The sequence below is a fragment of the Cimex lectularius genome, unplaced genomic scaffold, assembly GCF_000648675.2.
Source record: "Cimex lectularius strain Harlan isolate CLEC.00 unplaced genomic scaffold, Clec_2.1 scaffold88, whole genome shotgun sequence".
Taxonomy (NCBI): Eukaryota; Metazoa; Arthropoda; class Insecta; order Hemiptera; family Cimicidae; genus Cimex; species Cimex lectularius.
The window spans coordinates 288,307-309,048 of NW_019392660.1; the positions used below are offsets into that span (position 1 = coordinate 288,307).

The 20,742-nt window shown below is 36.2% G+C and overlaps 1 protein-coding gene across 4 annotated transcripts in view; it reads right to left on the minus strand.

The window, feature by feature from the left end:
- LOC106668030 (phorbol ester/diacylglycerol-binding protein unc-13-like) overlaps positions 1–20,742 on the minus strand; it is a 210,494-nt gene that overhangs the window by 34,525 nt on the left and 155,227 nt on the right. For 2 of the 4 annotated variants that reach the window (XM_014396429.2, XM_024224841.1), the window contains exon 7: positions 7,018–7,134. The exons of 1 other annotated variant lie outside the window; for it this stretch is intronic. In XM_014396429.2, coding sequence (XP_014251915.2) covers positions 7,018–7,134 — 117 coding nt within the window. Of the gene's footprint in view, positions 1–7,017; positions 7,135–19,581; positions 19,648–20,742 lie in introns of all 4 variants that reach the window. One more of the 4 variants, XM_024224842.1, reaches the window with a different exon arrangement.

The window sequence follows — 20,742 nt, forward strand, 5'->3', positions numbered from 1 at the left end:
CGAACCGGCGGAATGTGTGGATCCGTCTTGTTTACTATTCAGTGAAACGTTGACGACGCGCATTTGTACTTTATCCGTGTTAATGAATAACGCGTCGAGCAAAAAGCTAAAAATTAAAACGAGTTGATCAAATTTTAACTGCAAATGGGAAAATGGATTAGGGACTTGTTACACAAACGCACTTCTAAATCTTTTCTTATTACGATTTCAAATCTTAAAAAATAATAAACCTGGCGTATCGTAGGTCTAATAAACTTGTTAATTTCATATAAAGCAATCAAATAATCGAGGCTGAATGAACCCTCTAAATTATGTTTATCAACTGACCCAAATTTTTTTGACTTCCCAGTTCTGTACTACACCAAATTTTTCCGTTCGATAAACGGATTTGTTGTCCTTAAGACCATAGAATTCACTGTAATTCATTTGCCAAACTTTCAAAAATAAAATGTAAATAATTTTTATATTAATAATAAAATGATTATTCGGAAATCGTGAGATGCGATCTGGGGTGATGTAGGTTTCAGAAAAACATTTTTTTATCGTGCCTACGTTTCGATCTTTCTTGAGATCATCTTCAGTGCCTGGGATTTACAAACATTGTTTAAATTTAACAAATACATGTAGGATGTGGAAAAAAGTGAATTTATACAATGCAAAAAATATTGAAAAAATATATAAAAGTATTTCTACGCCCTTTGATTGAATATAATAAAAAAAATTTTTTGCATTGTACAAATTCACTTTTTTCCACATCCTACATGTATTTGTTAAAATGTTTACAATGTTTGTAAATCCCAGACCCTGAAGATGATCTCAATAAAGATCGAAACGTAGGCACCATAAAGAAAATGTTTTTCTGAAACCTACATCACACCAGACCGCATCTCACGATTTCCGAATAATCATCGACTAACGGTCACTAATCACTACATATTAATAATAATAGAAAAATAATTTTTGACTAATTTTATTTTAAGAATTCCGTGTTTTCAGCGGGGTTATGTTACAAAAATAGTATATGAATTATCGAATTTTTCAACATAAAAAATACGATCCAAAAGAGAAATTTACCATAATTCTAATACCGGATGGCTCATGAAAATAAAAGTAGGGGCGAACGTCGCAAACCCGTACTGCCACCAGTCTAAGCTAGTAATTATGTACATTTATTACAATTGATTATTTTTAGTTAATATTTATGAAAAGTATTGGTTGAGACACAAAAGTCAGTGTCATTAGCGGGATTCGAACCCACGATCTTTGGCTAAATACGCCGCTACTCTACCACTTGAGCCATCGTGACTTTGAGCCGCTCGGACACTAACTTCCCATCTCAACCTCACCTCTCGAATTTTCCTTCCTTTTTGCCATTTTTCGACCAATACCTTTCATAAATATTAATTAATTGAAAAATGTTAATTGGTCAATCGGACCACGATCTGTACGGGATTATTATTAGTAGTCAAATTCAGACTTGTAGCGGAAGTGAAACGTCTGAAACTTCGTCCAATAAATACATTCTACAGTAAAACAGGAGGCTGTCGTATATAGTTGTTTATTTCAAACTATGTATTTTAATTAAACCTATTTTCATGTAAAACAAATTAAACAAGATCAGAAATTCTCACCGTCCCTGTCATCTAATTCATCCAACAAAACCGGCACTCATCTCTACAATGTCCATGTGTCCAAGCAAGAAGGTGATTTTTTTATTTTTTTTATTAACCTTTACTTTAAGGAAAGCTAATTTATGGCCTTATGTTTGTCATATTAGCCAATGGTTTATAATTATGAAAAATTTTATTTAACAAAAAAAATATTTTTTTTTCTTTTTCTTCCTTCTTCCCTTTTCCTTTCTTCCTTTTTTTTACGTCTATTATATTATGATTTTGTTGCGGTAAATGTATTTAATTAAGGGTTCAATTACATCAGTTCTGCGGGAGTAACATAGGAGATTGGACACTGCGATGGGACGAGGTATGCCGGCCATAACCAGCGACCTGTAGAATGCTTCTCCGCCTGAGGCGGTAAGAGGGCACTCAAGAAGGACGTGGTTGGCATTGGCGACTACTAAGTTGTTGCAGAAGCAGTAAGGGGAATTAAGGATTTTAATTTTGTAAAGGTGGACAGGTAGACTATGGTGGTTTAGTCGGAGGTGGATTATGTCGGGGATAATTCAAAGAACGGAACCACAGGAAGGGAGGAATAAGGGTTTGAATTGATTTGTAAACCTTGGCATTACTTGTGGATCTAAACTCCCTTCGCCAAGTTCTCAAGGAGTGCCTATACAAAGGAGATCTAATATCTCCAACCGAGATGAAACCTCTTTCTCTAGTCTATCGGCTTCATCGTTGTAAACATTGTCGTTATGTCCTTTTACCCAGATTATATGAATGTTAGTGTTGGACGTTTTGAACTGACATATTAAATTGAAAATCTGTTTGCGGATAAAGTGATTGCCTTTAAGGATACTACGAAGGGAATGGACCACACTTTGGCCGTCAGAGAATATAATTAAGTCGAAAGGGTTCACAGTCTGAGCATACTTTAAAGCTTCCAAGATTGCTAACGCTTCGGCAGTAAAAATGCAGGCGACCCCATTCAATTTGTACGGCAAAATTATAGCAAGGATCAAAAAATGAAGCGCCCACCAGATTACCCTGCTTGGATCCGTCCGTATATAAGGTTAGTGCCGTGTCAGATTGACCTCTCATGGCTGCCTCTTCCACATATGGAGGGAAATGAGACCGTTCAGGTAGCTAAGGGATCCGCGATAACGCAAGTATGGCTAAACATTAAAGAAAAATTTTGGGTAAGGTATATACGATGATGGCGGTTTGGGGGGATGGAGAGGGTCAATTGAGAATTTTAAGAAAGAATGGACCAGCAATGGTGTTCGTTTGTTTTGCCAGTATCGATTTGTGCTAGCAAGCATAGTTAGGTGTCTGATACGATCAATAACAGGGTGATTTTCAATAACCATGCGGGAGGATAAAAATCTGCCAGCCATCAACGATCGTCGCATGTTGAGAGGCATAATTTTGGCTTCCACCTGGACAGCATTTATTGGTGAGGAATGCATGGCTCCTAGACATATTCTGAGATATTTACTTTGAATTTTGTCCAATTTCGACAGATGAGTTAGAAGGTGATTTATAGTCGCTGGAGTCGACTTCAGGGCGGTGGCAACGGACGCAGTGATGGACCCGAGATCGAACAAGCCTCCGAGCGCAGGGGACTCAGTATCATCGTCTCAGCAATGCCAGGAGAAGTTGGGGTCCAGCATGAGCGTATACTATGTGGAGGTGGTCAATTAGCAACTGGGTAAAGTACGACTTGTACGGAAGTAGGATCGGGTGTTTGAATTGGTGGCTCACAGGTGCATTAGCCAGGCGTCCGCCCACCCTAAGGAGACCGAGAGAGTCCACATATGGAATAGTGGCAACAGCGAACCGACAACCTGGAGTTGAGAACCCTTGTAGTCTTAAGGGACGTCCAGGCGCATCCATTATCTTGGCAGATCGGCCGCATCATCGAGAAGTTCCCAGGCAAGGATGGAACAGTGAGAGTAGTACGCGTCAAGACACCTATTGGAGAGTACACGCGACCAGTGGTCCGTCTATCTCCTCTGCTGCCTGAGCCCTGACTGCTCCAGTGACACATTCTTTTCCCACGCCCCTTTATTTTCTTCTGTTCATCTTTCTGTTGTGCTTTTCTAGGACCTTCGAGTTGAAATTTCACCTGAAATTTGGTGGGCGGTGTGTTACGGCAGTACGCTTTCGGGCCGAGCCGCGGTGATCGGCATGTTGACAACAACGGAATTAACTCGCCGGTAACAGGATTGTTGACATGACTCGGAGTTTTACTTTTACTTACCCTCGAGCCTTGGTCGGTCCCACTGCTTGACCTGTTGCTGCCCGTATCTGCTTTTGCTGCTGAACGCCTGCCGCCGCGTCAACGCGTCGCCTGACTTACATTTCGCCGGCTAAATAGGGGTACCCCAGAACACGCAAGTCGTTTGTTTGTTTTTTCTTTGTTTTTTTGTAAATGTTTCTTTAACTTTTTTTTTATTTCATTTTATTTTGTATTTGACAAGTCTACCTTTTTTTTGTTGTAGTTTGTGCGAGTAAGCCATTTAATTTTGTCATTTACTTCTACAAGTATTTTTGTGAAATAAAAGCAGAATCCAGCATTCTCTTTTATTTTCCCTTTGTTCGAACCGCGGGGTAAAGATATACCTCGACCCTAACTTGGGGTCGCCGAAGCCCCATCAGTCGCCTTTCTACTCGACGCTTCTCCAACAGTAAAGAACCTAAGAACTAGACGTCTAGAAGGTAGAGTATTTTTACGAAGCCTTCTGATGACTGTTTACAGCTCATTCTTACATTACGCATCGTTTAGAATTGACTAGTTATGAAGGAAGCCGTTAAATAAATGTTCGATAGTGCGGTAAGAGCAATAAAACGTCGTACATCTCGGTCGACCTCTACCACTCTTCGACCGAGACTTCGGATGGCCCTAAACCTCTGAAGGCCTTCGTAAATGGTAGAACGTGGCACAACTTTGGGCTATGGAAAGGACGCTATCGTTCGTCGTTAGCAAAAGCAGATGTTCCAGTGAGATCTTCTTGTCTTAAAATCATTAAAGAAAACAATTTAAAAAACCAATTAACTCATTCGACATGTTAGCTCTTTTTTTAAACTTTTTATTTGTTTTTTACAACTGCATTCTTCGACGCAACAAGTAAAACAGATAATATTTACATATAAACTTATTAACGGTAGCATGAAATCTTAAACAGTTACCATCCAGTGATGGTAGCCATCAATACGATGAGCGAGATGTATTCCATACTAGGAGGTCAACTGTTAAGGTTGTCGCGCGGCCACCGACGCTTCAGTCTACTGTTTGGATTATTAGGTAATGAGGTGGATAATAGGATTTTGACGAAAGGGTTCGGATGATGGGGTAGTTTGGAATGGAACGGAATAGCGGGATTGGGCTAGCTCGGTAACAAAATGGACATTTAGGTCGGTATGGATGGTGTGATTGGATAGGTAGAAAGGGGCATTGACTATTATTCTGAGGATTTTGGATTGAAGGGATCGGATACGACTGAGGTTGGAACGCTTAGCAGTCTCGTAAAGTTCAATCTGTATGTCCAAATGAGGGCCAGGAGGGCAATTTAGAGTTTTTTAGAGTTTAGAGTTTTTAAGTCGTGTATGGTGGTTCCACGTCAGTCGTTTGTCGAGGTAGAGCGTAGAGTGCGTACATGGTTCGCAATTGGGATGGGAACGTTGTTGAGGTATACTGGTGGGAGAGGTTTCTTGTTTAGCGTAAATATTATGTTTGTTGATTTGGTGTCGTTGATCTTGATTCTCCACCGACGTTTGATGATGTTTGATGATTAGGTGATTTTGAAGATTACGGGAAGCTGTGACAGGATCTTTATCAGGACAAAGGTGAATGTGATAGTGTTAGGTTGCGTAAGTAGGAGGTATAAATTGAATAAATGAAAGGAGCGAGCACGCTGCCCTGTGAGACACCTGCTAGGATGGATAGGAGACAATGCATTTTTTGGGATACTTGGAAGTAACGATCGTTAAGATAGAATTTTAGGATGTTCTTGAGCTTCAACAGAAGCCCAAAGTTCCATACTCGGTCAAAGGCCTGGTGTATATAACAGGAAGCTGGAAGCACAGCACAAGGGATGTGGAAATAACGTCGATTATGTGATGTGCTTGTACAGTTGAGTGGCAACTCCGAAAGCCGAATTGGTGATTGGGAATTGTGTCTGTAGGAATTTCCTTGGACAAGCGGATCAAAAGGAGCTTTTCCAGTATTTTGCCAATAATGGGCAAAAGGCTGATGGGTCGGTAAGAGCGAGGAAGGTGATTCGGTTTCTTAGGTTTTGGTAGCATCCTGATAGAAGAAAATTTCCAACAGGTGGGAAAATGGGTTGTACGTATGACAGCGTTGAATAAGTAGGTTGTAAAGATAATGGCTTTTTTACGTCGTTGGGATAGGATGATGGGAAAGTCATTTAATTTTTATTTTTACAAAAAAAGGCCGGTAATGCAGGTTTGCGTCATTCGCCCCTACTTTTACAGATTCATTCTGTTTTAGAATACTGTAAATATAATTTCTCTTAATCGTATTTTTTATGGCAGTATTTTGATTATATAAATCTTTTTTGGTGTTATACAACCCCACGAGAACAAGAGTTTATACAATAAGTTATAAGAATTACAATTTTAAAAAAAATTCTTTTTTAACAAATAACAAGAATTCTACGTTTTTAAAGATAATCAATCGTATTTACACTGGAAAATAAAATCTAAATACTTCGTTTATAACAAAATAACCTTTACTTTTTAAATTATTTAATTAGAGTCATACTATTGATAATATTAAAATATTGCCATAAATTTTCATTTTTGTAAATACCATTTATCATTTTACACAAAATATCCACATTTAAATCAATTATTTTTATTAAAGGCTAAGCCTATGTTCCGCCAGGTTTCGAAACATTAATGTCATTGAGATCTAATCTTCTGTTACATTTCGAATGTTTAAATTACAATTGCCCGATAATGATTCTATAGTGATATAATTTAAAATTTGGTTAAAATAGATGGCTAGTAAATGATTTAAATGTTCATGATTGCTGAAAGCTGATTTATTTGGCTCATTTCTTGCGTTCAATTTAGTTCGTCGCTGAAAAAGTAGCAAATGTGTATTTCTTTCATTTTCAAATGAACTTTGTCAGAAAAAATATTTGTTTAACAGACATTGTTGAGTATTTGAACTGGTAAAAATTATGTTATTTTTTAGAAGAATTTATGCTGAGTGTGGAAGCGACTGTGCATTGCGTAAAGCAAGACAAACCCAAGCGAGTTGAACTTTATGAAAAAAAAAAATAAATCGAATCAAAAGCAGGTTTTTTCGAGAAAAAAATGATTAGGAGAAAAACATGGGAGGAACATAATCGACCTTACGGTATATACTTACAATGGCCGAAATATTGCATTTGCCTTCTTGCCTGTTCAGCTTTCGCTTCCTGGTCAACAATGCTATTGAGGAGTTCAAGCTTTCTCTGAAGATCCGCCGCCTCGGTGTTCTCGGCATCTGTCGACATGTCGGCCATTAGGTGACAAAGGCAGGCCTTCATCTTCACGACGGGAAAATGGGAGAAGGCGAGGAAATGATATATGAGATCTGTCGTCACTATTTTGCCTAAAAATAAATCTAAACAAAAATCTAGGCCCTCTACTAGAAATCAATTATTAACGTCTGCGCTCGATCGTTTTTTAAAAATGGAAATTTAACATCCGTAAAAATTAAAAAAAAGCAGCTGCATTGAATTTAGAATCTTAACGCCTCCTGAAGCTATATTCTGCAAGAGCTGCTGATTTATAAGTTAGAGCCGCAGCTGGGCTTGGCGTAGATTTAGAGCTTCGGGATGCAAAGAGCATATTCAAAGCTGCGATGACCCAATAAAATGAAAGAGCTGCTTCAGCTTTAGCCATGCTCATGTATTTTGTCTCTGTTCGTTGTTTTATTACTCAGTGTTAATATATCAAATAATTTTGACAGTATAAAAAAAGGACAATATGAAATTACATTTGGACTTAAAAAAATACAGGAAAGGAGGTGTAAAAAAAAAGATTAATGAAATTTCACCAACTTCTTAAAAATTAAATAAATAAACATGAAAACATCATTGGGCTTGTTTGAATAAAATGAACAGCGCTATGCACATGATTTTAATATTACTGGGGCTACCAAAAGGTATTTATCCGAGATAAACTAAAAATTCTCATGGTGCTCAAAACTACTTAAAAATTACGGATATAAATTCAACTGTGCTAGTGACACTAAAAGTGCAATTTCTAATAATTTATAAATTATGTTCAATCAGGTAATTAATTTTTACCCATTGTAAAACTTAAACAAACGAAAACATTTTACACTATATTCACCATATTAAAAATGTTATATTCAATTAATAAGGAACGGTAGACCGACTTGCAGAGAAAGGTTGCCCAACGTGTCCTACTTAATTGTAGAGTGTCATTTGGCTCTATACAAGGAGCGAGTAAGAATACCAACCGATGAAGCATTTTGAGAATAAGCAGGGAGTATCTGGATCCCTTGTTACAATTTTTGGAAGATTGTATATGATACATGTAGAAAACCCAAAATGTTTTCCTACTTCCCTTAGCTGAGATTGAGTGTATATATTTGCGTGAATGTGTAGGGTGAGAGAGCTCATGGAATATTACTGAGTACTCCATCACCCTTTAATTAGGTTAGTGATTTGATAATGATATTTTAATGCTATCATTTCTTGGCTCTCTAAATGTCGTCTAGAAATGACGGGCGATAAGAGCATTATGCTGCGAGCATTTACATCCATTGTTCACATTTATGGAATAGAGCCCAGCGGACCTAAAACTACTAATTTCAAACTCTGTAAAAAGAGAATGCAAAAACCGCTGGGCTCGAAGACATAGAAATAACTCTGCCAAACTGTGGCAGGTTAAGAAAGAAGTCGGTCCCTGGTCCACGGAGAACGGTTCGAAAAGGGAAAAGGCCATACTGACAAGACTGCGCATAGGTCATACAACAATAACGCACGGGCCCCTTCTGGCCGGAAAGCGACCGCGTAGGTGCCCGTTATGTAAAGATAGAATAACGGTCGAGCACCTCTTCAAGTGTAGAAGGCTTGATGTATATAGACAATATTTTGGCATATCATCGGACCTGTGCGTAGACTTGAGGCCCGGCAGCGGGCACATATCACTGTTCCGATACCTCAGGGCCATAAGGATTTTTAAATGTATATAGTTTTATGTATTTGTGTTGTGTCTGTATTTCACTTTATGTTAATTTATTGAGTGCTTTGGGCGAGTGAATGTGACCAGACCTCCCTGTTTCTATCGAGTGTTGTGTTTGTGTTAATTTATTGTAATGAATGTAATTTATTAGCGTGAAAGAAAGGGGTTGCTTATAACCCGCCCCGAGGAATATCAAGTACTCTGGGGTGAGTGTATGACGTCTGGAGAATAAAATAATTTATTAGCGTGAAAGGAAAGGGTTGCTTATAACCCCTCCCCCCGAGGAATATCGAGTACTCGGGTGGAGTGAATGTGACCAGACATCTATGTTTGTGGTGACGTATATATGTACGATTTGTTTCTATTTCTGTATTTGACAACCAGGGTACAGACGAGAGACTAGCTTTCTAGAATATCAACGTAATATATATTTGAAATCAGAAAGTCAGTAACAAGATCGGGGCGCTTAAATGGCTGAAGTTTAAAACAAAATATGCGCGAAAGAAGAGAAAAAGAAGGAAAACACGCAGAGGGCCGGCGATGACCTCAGCTGTTTTCGGCCCATAAACTTCCCACATATAATAATATATTGAGGAGAGGGCATAATACTTAAAAAAATCGTATTCTTTTCCGTTATGTGTTTATTGAGGTTGAGAGGATATATTCGCGTGAATGTTACTATAAGAGATCCAATGAAAAATTATTGTGTACCCCAAAACCCCTCAATTAGAAATTCGTGTTTGGCATGGAGATTAAGGTAGCTCAATATATTCAACTTCATTCATTCGCACCAAATTTTTGGATCTCCTAATCCGACTTTTAGAAGAAACTGGAGCATTTCTATTCTATTTACATTTAAATTCAGTTAATCATACTGTTGCATAAGTCACAATGTTTTCTGTTAACTGCTTTGTAACAACGAAGATAAGCGGGAATATTTAGGAAGTACTAGCTTCTCGATGGCGAAATATTAAGTACCCCATCGACCATCAAATTGTCAGTGTAGTGTAGTTTTATGTGAAAAGGGTGATGAATACTCCATCACAAACTTAACTCCTAAATGTTGTTTGAGATCACTTTTTTATATTGCCAATTTAAAATAGAAGAAATTCATGGACTTTTTTATGACTAGGAAAACTGCAGCTCAGACGATATAAAATGACGTTTCAGATGACAGCCCGTAAGTGGTTTGCTCAAAAGCGGAACTTAGAAAGCCCAAAACTGATAATCATTCAACCGTTGATGATGAAACTCAACCTTTTGTCACAAATAACGCACAATCAACGAAATCGCAAGAACACTTATTTCTCCATGGTTAAGAAAAATTTATTTGAATGCATCTCGAACTGCAATTTCCTCCTAAACCGCAACGGCCTTATAGAGCTTATATAGGAAAATCATTAGGAAAACGAACCCGACTACTATTAACAACCCCCAGTCTTCACGAAAGAAAGCGTGAAAACAGATCGAGGACGTTGGTAAGTGAACCCAAGATCGACGGGGTCTGCAAGCCGAAACCAACACGCCGACACTTGTAACATACTCAAACATTCAAACAAACAAATACAACCTATGGATGACGCCGCCATTCTATACACTCTTAACGTACTTCATCTACAGAAACAATCCAGGAACACCTACATCTCATTACGAACTAGTGCACTGTGTAAAGATCAAGAAAAACGAACTAAAAAGGTAATACGTGAGGTTCTCCTCAGGCGACAGGATTGCACACCTGAACAACAAAGTGATCTCTCCATCACCAGGGATGGAAACACTACAACAAAGCGTCTCCTTTTCACGTTAAAGATTCCGCTCTCACCCTTTCTATCCTGTTTTGAAGTTCTTCCTGTCGGACTGCTGTCTTAATACTGCTCCGAGGTTTGAAGAATTATCAAAACTGGCCTTTCGTACGGAAGGATCCTAGGTACAAAGCTGACATAACCAAACATTAAAACAATCGAAATTATCCACAAACTCCGACTACACCCCAACAACAGAAGCAAACCATCTGAACCTCATTACAGACTGCTGCACCCGAGTCCATCAAGTTAAACGAACAAAAAACCCATCACACTGAGGTGTCAGATCTTTACGCCATTGTACATCAAAATCTCTCCTACCTCCATCCTACCAAGTCCACTAACTTAGGCTAACCACTTACAAAACACCAAATAGTCAAATTCGGGCTTAAGAAATCTAGCTATGGGCTCTACCAAATTCGCAGATATCCAACGAATCAACGAATACAATTCTCAACACACCCTTCGATTTCAAGAAATAAACAATTTTTATTTAGAAATCGTGAGATGCGGTCTGGTGTGATGTAGGTTTCAGAAAAACATTTTCTTTATCGTGCCAACGTTTCGATCGATAAAGTTTTCGATATTTTGCATTGTATGTAATTGTAATATGTAAACAATGTTTGTAAATCCCAGGCCCTGAAGATGATCTCAATAAAGATCGAAAAGTTGGCACGATAAAGAAAATGTTTTTCTGAAACCTACATCACACCAGACCGCATCTCACGATTTCTAAATAAATATCGATTAACGGTCACTAATCACCACACAAAATAAACAATTTTTAAAAATCTCGACACACCTTCATGAAGGATTTGAAACGAACACGTTTTCTCAATTTTCACGGCCTGGGGTTGTGACCATCCTAACCTTTCGTCTGAACTAAATACAGAGGTGAAAAAGTTAGTGTCACGAGCGGGATTCGAACCAATGACCTTCGGCTCAATACGCCGCTGCTCTATCCACGATCGATCGTGACTTCGATCCACTCGGACACTAACTTCCCATCTCAACCTCACCTCTCGAATTTTCCTTCCTTTTTGCCCTTTTTCAACCAATACCTTTCATAAATATCAATTAATTGCAAAATGTTAATTGGTGAATTCGACAATACCGGCAAGGCAGGAAGAATTAAAAACTGACTTTCATCTCAACCCCACCTTTTGAATTTTCCCTCCTTTTTGCCATTTTTCGAAAGGTTGTGATGGAGAGTTGGAGTCCGAGTGGATCGAAGTCACGATAGCTCAGGTGGTTAGACCAGCGGCGTATGTAGCCGAAGGTCATGGGTTCGAATCCCGCTCGTGACACCAACTTCTTCATCTAACCAAGACCTTACATACAGTGAATAATTAATTGAATGAATAATTTGGTCAATCAGACAACTAAACATAACGGATTTAATAAGTACAGAGAGTTTCGAGCCGTGGCTGGTTCTTCTCCCAATAGCTCCATGTCTGATAGATCAGTCAGATTTGTACACACGTACATTAATAATGCTTTTGCATTTTTCCTTACTCAATGTTGGTCCCTAATGCTTAAATTATTTTAATTCTTTATAAATATTAATACAATAATAAAATCAGCAATGGAAAATATTATGAGAAGACTTTTCATCACAACCGAGAACTTGCATAAAAGGAATAATTAAATGAAAGAAGTAATTTGGTCCAATAGACCACTAAAACATAATGCATTATGAGATATGTTTGTTTTTTAAACTGTTCAGTGTTTTTCCAGTCCTAATTAGTAAGTCATAAACAAACTTTAGCCGACAATTTTCCAAGACATTTACATTATTTATTGTGCCTTGATAAAATATACAAACAAAAGAAAACACATTACCATGGCTTAATAACGCGTTTCGTCCGAGTTGATTAACGCCCTTAGAAGGCGAACAGAGGAGGAAGGGCGTGGAAGGATTTCCCTTCGAGTGCAATATTTCTTATTTTCTAAAGAATTTGGCTGTCGTTTTAATTGGAGCTGGTACAGCATGCGATACCTTTTATCTTTCTTATTTTTTTTCTACGTGCCGGTCACGCCATCCTAACTGGCGGTTTTATCCACGTAGGTCTCAAAGCCTGAGATTTGCAAAATTGTATTCTTACTGGAAATAGAATTTTAAATATAAAAACTCTTGTTTCCACATTTAATAAATAAATATTTAATTCAACAGTTAAATAAACGATAATAATAAGGTAATAAAAATATTTGTTTATTCCAATGGCAGAGTTCATAAAATACTTGAAAAATATTATTACCAAAGTAGCAATCGGTATTTTTTTTTTTTAACAAGAATTCGCAACAGCAGAGGTCATACAAACCCTCAGGGTTCCGGTGTTTTAAAAAAAAGCCCATTTGCAAATATGTCGGGTTCCAATGCGGAGCTGCTGGATTCGAACCCGGGACCTCTGCCTTACAGTGATGAGCGCCGTGTCAACGCCTAAACCGTTGCGGCCACCGACGCCCATGTATTTGTTACTTAATAACAACTTAAACTTGTTAGCACTGAATTAAACCTTTTTTTAGTACGAGCTTATAAAGCGGTTCAAATAAATTTTTATATGCTGCGAATCAAGTTATTATTAATTATTATTAATTTGCAACTTGCCTAAAATTACGCTTTTTGGAGACTTGTGTCTTTTCTGTATATTGTGTGACAATGACTTACAATCGCTGTTGCAAGAGTAATGGGCGCGTTACGTCTAAATGTTGTAAATCCGGTAAAAATCGGAAAAATTCGCTTGAAAAATTGTTTTTCCTCTTTTCGACATACTTTTCGCCAAAATCCTTTATCACATTGATACAATTCTTCTATCATTTTGTACAGACTTAATAAAAAATAAGAGGATAAATAATATGAAAAAATAAATTATGGTAAATTTGTTTAGCAAAAATTAACGAAACTCGCTAAAATCAAGGAACTTGTAGTATATAAAGGAACTAAAATAAAATAAAAAAATATTAATTTTGATCCATCAAATTGAATTTACGGAAATGGGACAGAAAGTAGCAACTTTTCTCTTCTAATTGAAAACATATAATCTTGAAAAACTATTGAAACAAGGTCCAAATTTACAGTTGGATTCTTAAGATAATAGTACAAACTCTAGTGGAAAATCAACGATTAATAAAATGATTATTCAGAAATCGTGAGATGCGGTCTGGTGTGATGTAGGTTTAATAAAAACATTTACTTTATCGTGCCAACGTTTCGATCTTCATTGAGATCATCTTCAGGGCCTGGGATTTACGAACATTGTTTAAATTTAACAAAACATGTAGGATGTGGAAAAAAGCGAATTTATACAATGCAAATAAATTTTTTTTTTGATATTCAATCAAGGTATTTCTACTCACTCAACTCAGAAAACAAACACTTTGAGTGAGTAGAAATACTTTGTTTGAATATAAAATATAATTTGCATTGTATAAATTCACTTTTTGCCACATCCTACATGTTTTGTTAAATTTAAACAATGTTTGTAAATCCCAGTTCTGAAGATGATCTCAATGAAGATCAAAACGTTGGCACGATAAAGAAAACGTTTTTCTGAAACCTACATCACACCAGACCGGATCTCACGATTTCTTAATAATCATCGACAAACGGTCACTAATCACCACACACACGCTTAATAAAATTAGGATCCATCTAGCAAAATGGAGAAATATACAAAAATTAGCAGCTGTTCGTCTGAAAAAGTCGCCACCCTCTTACAACAAGCATATTTATAGCGTAAGTATATTCCTGAATCTATCTTTCAATAACGGATTATCTCTGATCAAAATACAGTAAATGTTTAAAAAATAATACTTGTAAGTCCTGTGAAAACAATCAGAAAAACCGAGGAAACGTAAATATAGAAGGCTGTCACCAAGATTACTGGACCCTTTACTGTCCCCATGAGGCAAAAAAGTCAATTTTATTTTCCCAGCGTATTGGGTATGTGCCAAAATATCAATTTGCTGAAGAACACCTTGCCTGGTGAAGTACGAGTATGAAAAAAGTGATACTGTTTTCCGCTTCAAACTACACTAACACGAGGGTTCTGATTTCGCAACTTTGCTTGAAAAACTGATATAGATTATTTCATTACAAATTTGAACAGTGAAATCAATAGTGAGAAATTTAATTAATTATGGTTTTTAGTTGAGATAAAAAAGTCAGTGTCACGAGCGGGATTCGAACCCACGACCTTCGGCTTGATACGCCGCTGCTCTACCAAAAAAGGTTTTGAAAAAAAGGTAATAAAGTACATATTCTGGGGTCGTTGGCACGACTTTCTCATTATTAAATTCACTAGTTTTCGTGGTCTGTTTGACCAATTAATACCATTCAATTAATTAAGGTTTTTAGTTGAGATAAAAAAGTCATTGTCACGAGCGGGATTCGAACCCACGACCTTCGGCTTGATACGCCGCTGCTCTACCAAAAAAGGTTTTTTGGACAGGACCATTGTTTTGAATAATATTTTATCATATAAGCTTACATCTGATTTTCTTGCAGAAAATGAGTAGTTTTTAGACATAATTTACTCCCGTGGCACAAAATGAAAGAATTATCTTCGCCAGTTTTCTATTATGGGGGCGTGATGGATTGTATTACGAAGGATTGGGTCTTTTAAAATGTCGGGGACGTAATGGTGCTAATTTGAGAAAAGTGTGCCTTAAGGGTTGAATGGGAGGCTGCACTTAATCCGAAATTTCGGATCTGGCTACATAAAAGAGTGCGCAGTGGATTAAAAAGTGTATACCACCTATCCTAAATGTACCCCTATCACGCCAAACTTTGTTTGCTAAAACGGAAAAACGGAATTTGGAAAACTGAACCGTCACGATTTTTTTTCTCAATCCATTTCGACGGATGAGATTAACTATAGAGGGAGGAAGGTGAACCCAAGAAAAAGATGACAGCAGGGGTGAAAAGTACATGAGGGTTTGGACGGTATCCAGCGGCTGGAAAACTCTGAGAGCTCCTTCTCAGCTGAGCCAAATTTCTTTTCAGGATGAAATAAAAAAAACTGCATTGTTTAATTCTCGCATAAATATAACCTTGATAGATTACACATAAATTATTCTTAATATTCTTAAAAATAACATTTCTTCTTCACTTCTTTCATTTTTTTACGGGGATGAGGTTTGTTTCATTAAGTATAATTTATAATTGTAAAGTTATTACCATTTTTGTGATTTCCAAAAATATTTTATATCTTGTGTGTGGTGATTATTGACCGTTAGTCTATGATTATTCGGAAATCGTGAGATGAGGTCTGGTGTGATATAGATTTCAGAAACACATTTTCTTTATCATGCCACGTTTCAAACTTTATTAAGATCATCTTCAGGGTCTAAGATTTACGAACATTGTTTAAATTTAACAAATAAATATAGAATGTGGAAAAAATGAAATTATACAATGCAAAGAAATATTTTTTGCAAAATATGTATAAATGCACGGCGAAAAATTATGTTTTATTTTACAATAAAATAATTTGCGTAGAAATTAAATATTCATGGTATAATATGTGCTACAGTTAATAAATTAAAGCATTAGAATAATTGTTGAAACTTTTTGCAATAGTGTTATAAATTTTGCCTGGAATAGTTAATTCAAATTCACACTTGTTCACAAATGATTATCAATTTTCAGTACATCAAATATTATCTAATTTTGTCAGTAAAAATATATTGATTAAACTTTCTGTCTTGACTTTTATTAAAACACAAACAGTATATTATTTATCTTGGTATTTGGTAGATCAAATCTAAAAAAAAATATTTAAATATTAGAACCATCACGTTTTTCCATTGTTTAGGGTTTGGTGGAGCAAATAGGTAAAATAAAAGAAGAAAAGAATAATATAAATAAATTAAATTTAGTTATACGAAGCTATATGAATGGTTTGTTTAAAATCGTCGTATCTTGACACAAGAATTGAATTAGATTTAAATGGTTGCTGTACGATTAAATTATTAATGAAATTAATGAAAAATATTAGTAATACATTGCAGTTATTCTACACAAGGCAAATTAAACTTTATCTACGTGGATACCGCATTTGATGTACATTTATATAGCATTTCCAAATCAATTTGAATCTTTTCCAAATCAAGTGTAACTTTGAACAAATCAAATGTAGTCCTTTCTTAGTCGCACGTACTTCACATATGAGTTGAAACTCTGTCCACAACGCTACTCAATTTTTACCCTGTTATAATATCAATTGTGACAATTCCAAATTCAACTGTTATCTTCTAATTTTATTTTACTATAATGTGGAATGGGTAGAGGTTGGGTTCTAGAATTTTGAAAAAGAAACAACTGTTTCTACATAGATTTTTTTTTAAACCAAAATTATGAATTTATAGCATACTCACAGAAACTCCTGTTATGTTCAGATATTTTTTGTTTTACATTTTAAGAAAAAAGAACTTTTTGTTTTTTAATTTTTTCCTTCATTTTTTGTAAAAAGGAACAATTATGTTTACTATGATTTTTCGAAAATTAATTTACGTTAGTTTCCTGCGTATTTTTGTTAATAAAAGTTTTAGAAAGAAAAAAGTATTGCGCTATTGATCATTTCTCCCGGCGAATTAGTTCGGATATTTTGAATTATTATCACTTATTATTAAATTCACTAGTTTTCGTGGTCCGCTTGATCAATTAATATCTTTCAAGTAATTAAGGTTTTTAGTTGAGATAAAAAAGTCAGTGTCACGAGCGGGATTCGAAACCACGATCTTTTGGCTAGATTCGCGCTGCTCAACCACTTGAGTATCGTGACCTCGATCCACTCGGACACTAACATCCAATCTCAACCCCACCTTTTGAATTTTCCCTCCTTTTTGCCATTTTTGCCAGGGAAAATTCCAAAGGTGGGGTTGAGATGAGAAGTTAGTGGAATTTTCCCTTCTTTTTGCTATTTTTGAAATGTCGTGTAATCTATTTGATTCTCGGCGACAAATGAAATGGCCGCGGAGAGCTTTTAGTGAAGGTATACTTCATATTAACTTATTAAATTCATTAATTTTCGTGATCCACTTCACCAATTAATATCTTTCAATTAATTAGGTTTTTTAGTTGAGATAAAAATACCATTTCATTTGTCGCCGAGAATCAAATAGGTTACACGACATTTGAAAAATGGCAAAAAGGAGGGCAAATTCAAAAGGTGGGGTTGAGATGGGAAGTTAGTGTACGAGTGGATCGAGGTTACGATAGCTCAAGTGGTAGAGCAGCGGCGTATCAAGCCTAAGATCGTGGGTTCGAATCCCGCTCGTGACACTGACTTTTTTATCTCAACTAAAATCTTTAATTACTTGAAAATTACTTATTATATTAATTATTAATATTTAATACTTCCGATTAATTAAAGGACAACTTGTTATATTAATTATTATATTACGATAATTTTGTGGAATTCTTCAATGTTAAAAATTGAAATGAAACGGTTACAATTAAAAGATAACAATTGAGGTATAAAAAGTTACAATGTTTTGGAAAGGGGTTCAACTCATACCGAAACGTTTCATTTAACATAGAAAGCGTTGTTTGTGACCTGGAAAAGGCAATTTGATTTGTAAAACGTTACGCATGACTTTGAAAATTTCAGATTGTCCTGGAAATACTATAAATCGTCTATGCAAAACAAATGTCGTATACGTTTTAATCAATCTGCAAGCATTGTTATATATATGTTTATACGATTTATTTCTTGAAATTTGAATAATAAATCCTACGCACGATTTGTTTGGCTGTTTCCTCTATTTAGATTATAAAATTATTTGTTAGTAAAGTAGATGAACTCACATTTTCTCTTTCAATAAGGAAATATAATATTTAATGTTTGTACTTCCACAATTAAAAGCTACCGGATTACCTAAAGTAATCATGTGTGTTGTTATATTTCGAAGTGCATACGATACTTTATAATCCATGCGATAACTTTGTGGATATAACAAAATTAGTCAAAGTTCCTATTTTCTCGTTCTTTGACACTAGTTTAAGTCACACGAATGTTTTTCTTTAGATTATACATATTATATTGGATAGTGTAAGTTATAATTTTATATTATATATCACATTTTCAAGTGATTACTTAGACCAACTATGTATGCAACTGCAACTATTTACTGTGCTGAGTTTAAATTTGTTTTGTTTAGATGCAAAATCTAAAGAAAAAAGAAAAACTAAGAAACGTGTACAGCTATATTGCAGTTGTTTGTATGTTAACTGTTCTATTTTATATTTTGCACTTTGCCAAATTCACTACCCTATGTTAAACTAAAAAACATATTTTTAAAATTTATCTTTACTTTATTACATGCATAAAAGTGCACGTTTTACATTGATTCCCTATTTTTCACTTTTGCCAATGAAAAGAAAATATCACGACGATTCAAAAAAACAATAATATAGGCATACGCCGTGTAGAAAATCCACGAACAGTGCTGCCAAAATAAGTGTACTACCATAAAAAATATACATACAAATACATAAATATTAACATGAAGACTAAAGGTTTCATTTATAAAATCAAATCTTGTAAAATTATGAAAACATTAAGTTTGTAAATAAATTAAATTTATAATGATTTTGTTCTGTGTAGATAACGTGGTTGATAAAGAAGAATCTGTGCATTCAGGTCACTTGCAGTGAGATTTCAAAGACGGAGACCGGTGCACAGTGACGGAGACAGTGATAACATACACACAGTCCATATAATGGAGTCGAGGAGTCAAAAGCGTTTTGTGCAGGAAATAGAGATAGAGGAGAGACAGAGACAGACAGATAGATTAGAATAATTCATTCCTTAGTGAGCCAGACTGTGAGGACAGAAGTGCAAACCACCTGCGTCTACCGTTCAATCGGCTGGGTCGAAACGACCCGAGCACCTAGGTGAAGCAGGCATGCCTTTCTTCAGACGGTTTACCTGTCCTTCTGTTCGGCGGAATAAGTCCAAGCAACTCCTTCCATCCGGTCGGCGGATCGTAGCGCCCTATTTCCAAACAACAATAAAATCTTACATTGAAATTGAGGATACAATTTGCGGTTAATGTCTAACTGGAAAAATATGTCGGTATACACGTTATCCTTCGGATAATTATATCGTTTCCGCATCAAAGAAACGCAAATGACATCTAAACCATATTTATGTAAATCATACATTATTTCCGTTATTCACGGGTATTTGTGCTTGGCATTAATACTTATTAAGTCATGTCAAAAAAGGTCAGTAAGATTATAAACGTACCTTTTCGTATTTCTAAGTTAACGTGAAAGTTCTTCTCCGCTGAACCGCTTATGCCCATGAATTTATTTTTTTAATTTTTGGTAAGGGTTTTATTTTCAGTATTTTGAAGATACCAAAAAACAATACCAGTCAAATGAAAGAGGTGATTACTCAGTGCTTTATTTCAAAATTCAATCGTTATCCTAAAGCTCACAAATCTCCCAACCATTACGTCCTATAGACCCAGCCGCCTTCTTCCTGCAATGTCCAAAATCCTCGAAACCCTCCTTGTAGAGCGATTAGTCCCCATCCTACATCCTCATAAAATAATTCCCCCTCACCTATTCGTTTTTCGTTGAAATTATTGTAGGGTTGAACAAGATTTCAGAGATGTCGACACTATCTTTTCTGCTCTGGAGAACAAAGAGTTGGGTGCGTTCCTCCATGTAGCAAAAGCTTTTGATTTTTCGACACCCGGCATGCTTTATAAAATTAAACGCTCTTTACTATTTATTATCTTATCCTGAAATCCTACCTAACAGACCGCTGCTGCAGAGTGAGGTGCAGCAACGAGTGCTCGGAAATCAGACCGATACGAGCCGGCGTCCCACAAGGGAGCATTCTTGGCCCCACCCTTTATATCATCTGCACTGTTGACCTATCTGCACACCCAATACCATTATCACAACCTATTTTGACGATACCGCTATTCTGCCCTCTAGCTGCCGTCGTTCCCAATCTATCTCCAACTTGAGCTTATCTATGACTGGCGCAAAAAGTGGAGGACAAGAGTAAATGGAGAAAAATGGATTCAGTGTACGTTCACATTGAAAAAACAGTCTTACCTTCCACTGTGCATCA